Source organism: Callithrix jacchus, chromosome 4 (genome assembly GCF_049354715.1).
Source record: "Callithrix jacchus isolate 240 chromosome 4, calJac240_pri, whole genome shotgun sequence".
NCBI classification, from domain to species: domain Eukaryota; kingdom Metazoa; phylum Chordata; class Mammalia; order Primates; family Cebidae; genus Callithrix; species Callithrix jacchus.
The window spans coordinates 115267207-115279488 of record NC_133505.1 but is presented as its reverse complement, the minus strand read 5'-3'; the positions used below and the strand labels follow the sequence as shown (position 1 = coordinate 115279488).

Sequence of the window (12282 nt, the reverse complement as noted above, 5' to 3'; positions counted from 1 at the left end):
GCTTGGTTAGATTCTACACAGAGGTGGAATAATGAGGTCATTTTGTTAAGGAAATCATATTGAATATATTTATTTGCCCACATTAGAAAAGCAACATTTCTCTAAGTCAGCTAGTGTTTGAAGATTGTATTCTATAGAATAGGAAATGCAACTGTATTAATTAAAATGAGACTTGTATCTGTTAAACACATGAAACAAATACACAATATTTCTGGAATAAACAATAGATTCACACAGACATAACAGGGGACTTTGGAGTATTCCTACTCTAAACTGGCTACTCCACATCTTCCAAATTCATTTTCTCCACATCTTCCAAATTCATTCTCACTGAATACTTATTAAGAGCCAACTTTTTCTTTCCCCCAAAATATTTAGGGCTACATTAAAAATGACAACCCAGTACTCACAAAGTTTCACAAAACATTAGCTACCTGATTTATGGGTGATGTACTCTGATTTTTTTTTTTTTTTTTTTAACCAATAGAATCTCACTGTTGCCCAGGCTGGGAGTGCAGTGGTGCATACTCAGCTCACTGCAACCTCCACCTCCCTGGTTCAAGCCAATTTTCTGGCCTTAGCCTCCGGAGTACCCAGAACTACAGGTGCACACCACCATGCCCTGCTAATTATTGTATTTTTAGTAGAGACGGGGTTTCACCATCTTGCCTGGGGTGGTCTTGAACTCCTGAGCTCAGGCAATCCACCCACCTCAGCCTCCTAAAGTGCTAGGATTACAGGCATGAGCCATTGCACCTGGCCTCATTCTGATATTTTCAATGCTATTTTATACCATAAAATGCTGGTAGTGACCTGCTAAATTCCTTTGATAATATGACTGTATGTAGTATGAAAAACACTGAGGAGCCTGAAGTATACAGAAATTGAGTGGCTTAGGTACATAAGGAAAATAAATGGCAATCATTTGCATAATTCTGTGCAACTCAGTTGGCCTCTAGAATGTAACCATTCTGTATAATTCTTATTTTTGTTTTAGTCTGTCATTATTGCTTGATTTTCCCCCACTTCCTCTCCATTTACCTCATTGTTTCATACCCACTTTCCACTCATGCCTTTGAATTTGATTGACTGGCTATGACTGGCATATGTTTGAAATGACTAAAAGAACTGGTATCTTCAATCAAGTAGCCTAATAAAGAGTGAAAATCCTAGACCAACACTGCTGCCAGGCAAACAATTTAAAAAGGTGAAGGTATATAAATCAGATAGATAGAAAATGAAGAAATTACAAACAGGCCAACTTCTAAAGGGCTTTATCAGTAAATGAAAACGAATTTGAGTAGGCAAATATCTACTGAGCACCTGCTCTGTGGTGGTGATTATGCCTTTCATGTCCCCTCCTGTTTTATTTCATATATATATATATATATATATACACACACACACACACACACACACACACACACACACATATACATATATATATGTCTTTTCTATCAAGACTATAAGCAACTTGAAAATGGAATTTCATAGCAGCTAGTACAGTATTTTGAGATCAATAATGAGAGATCAGTAAATACTAGCTGATGAACAAGTCAAACATACCAATATCCAAATAAAGAACTCGGCTCTCAAACCTCTTCCTCTTAGCATAATATCAAAGAAAGCACATTCTGGTGCCTACTGTCAGTGGAACCACACCCTGTCCCTCCCAAAACAAATAATACTGAGCTATTCCTTTTTTTTCTCTTTTTGAGGCAGAGTCTCACTCTCTTGCCCAGGCTGGAGTGTAATGGCACAATCTCAGTTCACTGCAATCTCCGCCTCCCAGATTTAAGCGATTATTCTGCCTCAGCCTCCTGAGTGGCTGAACTACAGGTACACGCCACCATGCCCAGCTAAGTTTTTTGTATTTTTAGTAGACACAGGGTTTCACTATGTTGGCCAGGCAGGTCTTGAACTCCTGACCTCAGGTGATCCACCTGCCTTGGCCTTTCAAAGTGCTAGATTACAGGCATAAGCCACAGCGCCCAGCCCCAAATGGGAATTGGATCCATCTATATCAAAAGGCGAACACTCCCAATAAGCCCACCAGGAAAAAAAAAATCTACCTAATTCTTTAAGTAAACAATCTACAGTAAAAGTAACAACAAACTCTGGTTCAGACATTATTTTAAAGGTTTAACTTTATACTTTTCCTGCGTCTAATTCTCCTCACATGAAAAAAATCACAAAAAAAAATTGGAAGAGAAATTTCCATGAAAACACATAGATGGAGTATTAAGAAAAAGCTGAGGCATTGATAAGGTCTATTTAATTACCAAGAAGTAAATTTATTTTCAGATAAGTGACAGTCAACATTATTTTTATTTATCCTCATCTCACTTTAATTAAAAGGTGCAATGGCAACCCATAAAGAGTTTTAAGAAGATCTCGGCCGGGCGCGGTGGCTCAAGCCTGTAATCCCAGCACTTTGGGAGGCCGAGGTGGGTGGATCACGAGGTCAAGAGATCGAGACCATCCTGGTCAACATGGTGAAACCTCGTCTCTACTAAAAATACAAAAAATTAGCTGGGCATGGTGGCGCGTGCCTGTAATCCCAGCTACTCAGGAGGCTGAGGCAGGAGAATTGCCTGAACCCAGGAGGCGGAGGTTGCGGTGAGCTGAGATCATGCCATTGCACTCCAGCCTGGGTAACAAGAGCGAAACTCCGTCTCAAAAAAAAAAAAAAAAAGATCTCACAGATGCTATTATGCCTTAGTGAGGTTTGTCTTGTCATATGTCTGAGAGTCAGCTTGTACTTATCTAAACGTAACCTACAATTAAATGTTCTCAGTAGGTAAAGCCTTAGTTACAGCTGAATAGAGTTCCAGGAACCCCATTAGGAGTTTCATTATTTACTCTACACCAATAACGGCAGCTGTTGCATTTCTGTCTACAACGCACACTCCTTCCATTGTGCATAACCAACTGGCCTCTTCCCCCTTAGACTGATTTCTCACATTACAATGAAAAGTTTTACTTAATTTTTGATGTATTATGGATTAAGAATACACATTTATAGTTAAAATTACACTTTTAAAGTTAAGAAGGCTCTCACATCTACCTGCAGGTATAGAAAAAAAAAATAAAGCTATCAAAAAAACTCAAAAATAATTTTCAACACATTATCCCAGCCAGTTAGCTTACTATGTACTAAGTATTTCCACTTTAATCTTACATTGTTGAACACTGAACATTTCCCTCTCACCCTCCTGTCTTTAGCTGCAACCTAATAAAAATGGCTGCGTTGCCAATGATCCACCCAAGTACAGTTAATTCAGGATTCCAACTCCCATTTCCAGTATCAGAATATAGTTACAATACCTGCCACTTCAAACACTGGAACTTTCTGGCTTCAGTTTCATCAAAAGTGAGACCTGTCGTGGCTAGAAAATTCCAACTCCATTATTTCAATTTTGAATTAAATAAAAACCTAACAACTGTTTTTCACTTAAGTGAACAAAATCCATGAAATCATACCAAAGTTTCTGCTAGACAGAGCACAGCTCTGAGGTTGCTATAGCAACCCTTGTACACTGACCATAGACTGCCTACTCCATCCAGAATCTTTTGCTCCACCCGCTGAGGAGTCAAAGGCTCTGGCAAACAGGCAGTCTATGAGGTTAGTAGCTGTGATGGAGCAACAATACACCATTCTTCATTGTCTCTCAATAATAAATGTCACCTCAACAATCACACCAGACTCCAAACCAATTTGCTGTATGTGGTTATGTATTTCAGCACCATGATAGGACTGCGTTCTTTACTGCCTCCCATTAGAAAGCTGGGCTAGGAATTTCCCTTCAGGCACACAGAAAGAGATTAAAACCAAAATAAATGAGAATATTCCCACTCTTACCAAGAATATATTTAGGTGTTTGCTTTTAGGCTACAACTCATGCAAACGTGTTCTACATTTTTTGGGGGGCCAATCAGATTGAAAAAATATTTATTGAGTTTTTACTAAGTGCCAACTCTTCTGCTGGGTGCTTTCCCATGTTATTTAATTTACTCCTCACAACAAATTAGCAGATATTAGTATATTAGTATACCAATATATTAGTATAATCCTCACTTTACAGATGAGAAACTGAGGCTCCAAAAAGTTATTTGACTTGTCCAAGCTATTAAATGGTGGAGTCCCAGAATTTGAAATTAAGTTTCATAGCTCTGAAGTCATGTTTTTTTCTACTACACTGGACTAATTTTTAAGAAAATTCTCAATGGAGATATTTCATGTTTCTAAAATGGCCTTTAAAATTTTAAAGATAATTTTTAAAGCAATACATCTTCACAAGTAATGGCTTTATTAATAATGAAATATATTCAGCCACCTTTCTAAATGTATAGAAAACAAAGGCACAGAAATATAGGTCTGCATTATGGTCCCTGATGGGTAGCAGAAAGCTAAAAAGTTTAGCAGAAAGCTAAGCTTTAACTATAAAACTCGTATCCTCAAGGAGGAAAGGCAAAGTAGAAAAACAGGTAAAGTGATACAACTGAGTTTAGATCAAATACCCTATGGAACATTTCCAGGGTTGAGGGGCTAAGGGTGGGGATGAGGCGGGTGAAAGTTGGCAAAGGGCACATGCACTATTTACACCAGGAGGAAACCTTGATCTCTGCCATTAACTACTTTCAAGGACAATTCCAAGTTTTAATGTGCTCATCTTCCAGGTCTTGAAGTTCTTCTAACATAGCATCTCTTCGCACCATTAAAATGAATTATAGTTCTCTTCCTCCCCAAAAGGTCCATAATTACCCACTTTTTCCTACACAGGCTTCTTGGGAACTTCCTAGGAAAACAGAAAAACTGTCTTCTAAAAATTGCTCTCCTTAGCTTCCCAAGATACTGACCTAAAAATTCTTTCACATCTGTAACTTGAACACTCTCTCAGCCATGGATTCAAAGAATTCAGTAAATACATACTTCCAGCTCTGTCCCTTAGGAATCACCATCTCTTAAACTGCTACCCTGTATTTGAGCTCCTCCACTGTATTACACCTTTTTGGTCTTTCTATTTCTAATTCAGTTCATGACTCTAGTTCCCCAGTTGCTTCAGAGGATTTGAGTGAGAAACCAAGAGTTCAGAAGAATTGTACTAGTTTCCATAGGTGTCCAGAAAAATGATCAAGTGCAAATTTATTATAAAGCATGCATACAAAAAAACATTTGACATTACTGATTTTAAAATATAAAAAATAAAAATATACCATACTACCCTGAATTTCTGCTGGATGAGGTAATTCAATGCCCAGCTTTCTCTTCCTCTATACTTTCTTATAAAAAAAAACAAAACACTTTTGTGGGTCCTAGAAATTCAGCCTTATTATATACAATGCAAAGAATAAAAATCAGCAAAAATTATAAAGTAGTAAAATTGATCATTGATTTTTTTTTAAAAAACTAGTTTTGTAAAAGAGAATGGGAATAGAAGAGGAAAGCTTCTGCAATAGAATTCTGTCTCCTAAAAATTAAGTAGCTATTACAGGGTTCTTACTGTCTCATAAAAATTTGGATTAAAGTCTTCTTCACAAAACTGTGTAACTGTTAAAGCTTTTCCCTTTCCAAAAGAGAAAAACATTTCACACACATCTCTAAAACAAAATAGAAAGAAAGCACCAGGAAAGCTAAATGATCTTTCTGAACTCTTTTCACTTAACATTGGTTTTTAAGGTTACAAGCCTATTAAATGAAAAGTGGAATGAATGGTACTTGCAGCTCAGATTTAACTCAATTTTGAATACTGTCAATCTAGTATAATTTCTTAAATTTAACTTAAGATATCTGCAAAATGAACAATGTTTCTAAGACAAGATGAGGTTAGGGGCTTCAATCAATAAGAAAAATAAAAAAGCAGTAATTTGTTATTTGGAACGCAATAGGTCATTAGGCATCAATTTTAAAACACTACAACTTCATGTTTTAATAGAAGCTAGAAACATGATTCAAACATGATTCAAATGTCACAAAGTTGTATTAAATTAAAACCACTTTAGACAATTCAAGGTCTCATCGACAAAGTTCATTTAAGGTGACAGTTTTGCTATTTTGTTACTGTTCCCACATGATATCATCTCTTCTCAATTTCACTTGAAGATTATGAACTGGTATTGGATGAAAGCTGCTGTTTTTCTGAAAAAGGTTAGTGTCAGTCAGACATTTTCTGGGGCTATTTTTTATGTTCCTTGATCCTTTAGGGTTGCTGCCTTCTTGCTGAATACCTGAAGCTTTACTCATCTTTGAGTTTTGAACTTTTTGCTGCAGTTTACGGACCTGGAGAGAGAAAAAAATCTAACATTTTAGTCAAAAATATACTAAAAATATGCTCCAAAATAGATAGGTTGGATTGATGGTTTAAAGATTACATTAAATTAAAAAGTACAATTCAGTAAGTATTTTATTTATTGAACATCTAGTACATGCCTAAACACTGTGTCATCAGGTAGAAATATAATGAAGAGAAAAGCTCTTACTTTCAAGGAGCTTATTGCTCCTATTAGTGAAAAAAAAAAAAAAAAAGCATATATGTGACAACTACAGTATACTCTGAGCCAGGATAACTTTGAATAAGACACAAAGTGTTACATGTGAGAAGGCCAAAGTAGGATAAGGTCAACATGGGCGGGAGAGGTTGAGGGAAAGGTTGTATGGTAGATATTAAATTGGTAAAAACTAGAGAACAGAGAGGAGAGAGAAGAACATTTTCGATAACATTAACAGCAAAGCAAATAATTGTTTTTAGTTTAGAAAGTTACACACACACACACACACACACGTGTATGTATGGGTGTGCGTGTGGGGGTGTGTGTGTGTATAAATATATGCATTTTTTTAACTGCCATTTGGTAGTACTTTAAATTCAGGAATACCTTCGTGTACAAACACTTTTGTGTACTCCTGAATTTAAAGTACTACTGAATCACAGTTTTAAAAAAAGTCAAGGGAATAACTTTATCCTTGAGTAGTATATGGTAATAGTGGAGGCAGACAGAATTAAACAAAAACAATACCTATCAACTAGCCAAAACCCATTTTTTCAAAGTCTAACCCATTACTTAGGCTATGTCACTTGAGCATAGGTTTAATTTGTAGCATAGGTTTAATTTGTAGAGCTGATTCAGACTTTGGGTGAGTACCTAGTTCTCTATTAGGCTAACAGGCAATTTTTATTACAGATTTTACATTTATCATAATATAATGCTTAAAAATTTATAACTGTTCTAGCTATTATGAATATAAATCATGTTTTTCAAAATATAGTATAAACTACCTGAGTTTAAAAAATGATCATTCTTCTATTCAATTTGCTCCTATGCAATTTCAAGAAAGTGTATAAGTTGTGTAATCTTCACTCCCAGTCATACAGAAGTTTTTACTTATTATAGCCTTAAAAGACAGTAAAATAAAAATGTTTTAAAAATGTCACTTTTCTTTCTTCCTTTCTTTGTCATAAGAAGAATAAAAGTAATAATATTCTACATCTTTTATTACTTTCCTATAAAAAGCAGGGAGGCTTATTTGTGACACTCATATATCATTAACTTTGATGAATGGTGATTTTGTCCATAGACATATGGCTACATGATGGGACTTGAGGGTTCTTTGGAAAGGTTCCCTCTGCCTTCTGCTCCAACAGTGTCACAGTGCTGCAAGTTCAACCTATGGAGTCATTGTCTTGGAATTAAATATTATATTCCATGATTCTGTTAAAATAGTAAACCATTCACTATTCTTAGTTATTAAGACTTAACATTTAAGTATAGAGTTTTCCTCACCCTCCCTGTCCTACTCACTATAGCTAGCCTAGTATAGGTCCCCAGGGAATGGAACAAAACATAACTTGTTTTGGGAAAGGGGAAACATGCTTTAAGGATTGGGGCACTGCTTGGGAGCCAGGTTTATGTCTGGTAGTGCATTAGAGACCTGCTGACATAAGGGGTATCATTAAAGTATTAGAAGACAGAAGGAAAGGAAAATAGATTGCTAAGAGGTAACTGGAGGCTTCTAAGGCAAGTTTAATTTACCTCATATTTTCCCCAAAGCCATTTCTGAATACATAACTAAGTTTCTTTGCTCACTTAAAAAATTTTAACTTGGAGAGTTATGTAGGAGGTCCATGTTATTCCAATGGGACAAATGGCTGTATTTTGTCATAAGCCTAAGTGACTACCATCTATCTTTTCCCTAATTCCCATATACAGACCTCAAATTTGGAAAGTCATATAGAGATATAACACCGAGTCCAGATATTTTATATTTTTATTAAAATCTTTTACTAAAGCCTTCTTACACTGTCTTGATGCTTCTTCAGTTTGGAGATTTGTGTTCCTTTAATTTCCATTTTCTTGACTAAACACTCTAGTTCACATTCTATGTCATTAAACACTGAATGGCTTTCAGTTTCCTTCATTTGTTTCAGTAGTTCTTGGTGCTCCCTATGAAAGAATAGCAAATATTAAGCACTATTATAGTTTATTGCATATATGTCTTTACCATAATTAAGCCATTTTCTGTTCAATCATAAGTTTCAGTCAGAGTTAAACATTACCCTTTAAAAAGTCTCCTTCTTTAGGGTTGTTTAAATCTATGGTAAATATAACCAGGCTCCTGTGATTTGAAATTAAATACATTTAGAAATACCTTAACACTGCTAATTAACTTTTAAAAAGTCTGAATTCTTAATGTTCACAGATCCATGTGGTAAGATATTTGATGTCTTTAACTAGGGGTATTAAAGGGCTCTCTTCTTCATTATTGATGTAAGATCTTTGGAAGAAATCCAGCTGTGGTATTTGCCTGAAAAATTTCTGGATTTGGAGTTAGCCTATTGAAATGCTGTTAATAGAATTAGTTATATCTTCTACAGAGGTCTTAGATCAACTAACTGGTCAGTCAAATCATATAGTTTTGAAATTTCTGTTGAATATATATTTAAGGGAGAGGGAGGCACAATATAATGTATCTCATATGGAAATCTTCCTTACTATAGATGCTTCAAAATTTGTAATGCAGATCAGCCAGAATCTAAAACAAGGTATTACATTCCTACTTGTCCAATGAAATCATTCATTCAGCTAAAAGATTCTAAAACACAAAGGGAGAGCCTTATAAAAGCTTTTGTGAGTTATAATCTAAGGTCATCAGATCCTATATGTTAGAATGATAGTAATATCTATCAGTCCAGATTTTGTGAATACAGAAATACCTTAGAATGAAAAAGTATTAGTTACACAGAATTGAAATTTTAAATAGTACTAATAAATACAACGAGAAAACAGTGACAATAAATCTGTCCAAATGGCCAAGTAAGGCCTTTAAGAATTTATAAGTGGTATTGTTCTTAAGACTAAGAAGAAAAAAATGATATCTAAATATCTTGGTACTTCTCCTGATAAAGAATAAAAATACTGGTCAGGCATAGTGGCTCATGTTTGTAATTCCAGAATTTTGAAAGGCCAAGGCAGGAGGACTACCTGAAACCAGGAGTTCAAGACTAGCCTGGACGACATAGCATTGTCTCTTGATTAAAAAAAAAAAAAAAAAAAAAAAATACTTACACACTCATTTGGTCCAGCTCATCTTGCATTGCCATCAAAAGTTCGGATAAATTGTCACAAATGGAAATGGACTTTTCTGAGTCAGTAGGAATAGCCTTACACCAGGAAGTTGTTCTAGAAGGCTTGGGGAGACATATAGGCTCAGTCTCATTAGAAGATTTCTGAAGGATATGTGGGCCACGATGTTGCCTCATCTGCAAAAAGTTTTGCATATTTGCATTCACGGAACAGCTTGCACTGGCGAACGTATTGGAAAAGAAATAACTGAGAACAATTTTGACTGAAGATATTTAAATAGCACTTACAACAAAGCAGGAGTTTTTTTGAACAACTTTCTTATTTTATCCCCTCTTACCTTTTCAGCCACAAAAGGCAGTGCTCCAAACTTTGAACAAACTTGCCTAGGTGATCCTCTCTTTACACACTTAGTTTTCTAGGGATTGACAAGAAAAAACATAAACAAAAAATTATTTTAAAAGTTATTTCTGATATGAAGAACTCTCAAAACTCAACAGAAAACAGTGTAACTGGAAAATGGACAAAAAACATGAACATAAATTTCACTGACATACATATGGCAAACATATGAAAAGATACTCAACATCATTAGTTAGTATGGAAATGCAAGTTAAAATTTCAGTGAAATATCACTGCACATCTATCGGTATGGCCAAAATAAAAAATAGTGATGATACCAAATGTTGGTAAGCATGTAGAGAAAATGAATCACTCACATATTGTTGGTGGGAATACAAAATGGTACAGCCATTTTGGAAGACAGTTTGGCAGTTTCTTATAAAACTAAAAACATGCTTATCACATGAGCCAACAATTGTTCTCTTAGGCATTTATCCTAGAAAAATAAAAAGCTATGTTCACATAAAAACCTGTGCACAAATGTTCATAGCAGTTTTATTTGTAATAGCTAAAAAACTGGAAATAATATATGTGTGTGTGTGTGTATGTTTTTGAGACAGGGTTTCATTCTGTCACCCAGACTGGAGTACAGTGGTGCAATCTTGGCTCACCACAACCTTGGTCTCCCAGGCTCAAGCAATTCTCCTGTCTTAGGCTTCTGAGTAGCTGGGATTACAGGTGAGTGTCACTACCACCGGGCTAAGTTTTGTATTTTTAGTAGAGACAGGGTTTCACTATATTGGCCAGGCTGGTCTTGAACTCCTGACCTCAAATGATCCACTTGTCTTGACTTCCCAAAATGTTGGGATTACAGGTGTGAGCCACCACGCCCCACCCCGAATATTCTTTAACAGATGAATGGTTAAACTGTGGTACATCTGTAACACGGAATACCAGGCAGAAATAAAAAGTATATATTGATACTTATAACAACTTGGATGGACCTCAAGGGAAAAAAGCCAATCACAAAAAGTTACATACTGTATAATTCCATTTATATAACATTCTTGAGATAATAAAATACACAGATGGTGAACAGATAGAGGTTGCCAATGTTCAGGGAAGGGATGTATAGCATGGAGGAGTCTTTTAGTGGTGAAAGAGTTCTATATCTTGATTGTTGTGATGGTGACATGAATCTACACATATGATTTCTCTCTATGTAAAACTTTCCTATTGCCATCAGTTACCATCTAAAATTATAACTCTAATTATGTTCCTACACTTCTCAGAAGCTTTCAATTGTTCCTGTTTATAGAATCAAATTTCAAACTCTTAACATCACATTCAAGGTCAGCCATTAGCTCACCCCAAGCTCTATTTTCCATTTTAACTTTCACTATGATCCCATCTCACTCTCACTACTGGACTATTACGTATAGGTCCCTGGAAAAACCAACCATTTCCTCAGACTATAATACATTTTTCCTCATCTCAGTCTGTCAATACTTAATCTTCAAGGCTTCCTTTAATATAGCTTCTTGCACATTACCTTTCACATATTCCTTTGTCTACAAAGCACCACAACAAACTTTGTTTAAACCTCTATTAATTTTCTATTATACTGTTTTATATTTATATATTTATCTATTTCTCACAAATTCCTGTCTTACTTATCTTTTTATCACCTAGAGATACCAGTCTATGTACATCAAAATGTATAAGTTGAATGAACTATGTCCAGGACATGGACAAACAGTAAGATAGGAAGCAGGCCTCTCATAGAGGCTTCTCAAAATCTGATCCTACTTTCAGCAACTTTAGCATTACCTCCATCTTTAAAGGGAGACATAGTTATTTGCACACCCTGTGAACTTGGGATTTGAACTACGTACTTCCATGACGTGATTCTGCTATTAATTACTCTGTTCTCTTCCAGGAGTTACCTTTTCTTTCTTTCATTTCTTTTATCTTCTCTCTGTACCTTCACTATTTCTACAATAAATAGGTAAACTGAAAAAAAGTTCCATTAAAAAAGTTATCATCAGAGAGAGGATCCCATAAAACATACATATTGGGCAATATGTGTTCCACTGGCAAATTACTTATAGTGATTTTTCTATTTGGCTTTGTAGCTGTGAATCCCATTGCACAAACAAGACACAAAACAACTATTTAGGAAAGAAAATAAGCAAAATTAGTCATATTAGGGAAATATTTTTCATTACTGTAGTTTGAAAATTCTTTAAAATAAAAAAATTGTAAAATATACAGTCCAAGTATTGAACACGAATTCTTTTTTTTTTGAGACGGAGTTTCGCTCTTGTTACCCAAGCTGGAGTGCAATCGTGCGATCTTGGC

General features: G+C 35.4%; 1 protein-coding gene across 9 annotated transcripts in view; it reads right to left on the bottom strand.

Annotated features, from left to right (window-relative positions):
* Positions 1–5115: 5115 nt before the first annotated feature.
* The window catches only part of CEP57L1 (centrosomal protein 57 like 1), a 56003-nt gene continuing 48836 nt past the window's right edge, over positions 5116–12282 (bottom strand). For 8 of the 9 annotated variants that reach the window (XM_008994877.5, XM_035296461.3, XM_035296462.3 and 5 more), the window contains 4 exons: positions 9920–9997; positions 9565–9758; positions 8298–8442; positions 5116–6280 (listed from right to left, as the gene is read on the bottom strand). In XM_008994877.5, coding sequence (XP_008993125.4) covers positions 6059–6280; positions 8298–8442; positions 9565–9758; positions 9920–9997 — 639 coding nt within the window. In that variant the 3' untranslated portion in view covers positions 5116–6058. Of the gene's footprint in view, positions 6281–7277; positions 7394–8297; positions 8443–9564; positions 9759–9919; positions 9998–12282 lie in introns of all 9 variants that reach the window. The other variant, XR_004741997.3, reaches the window with a different exon arrangement.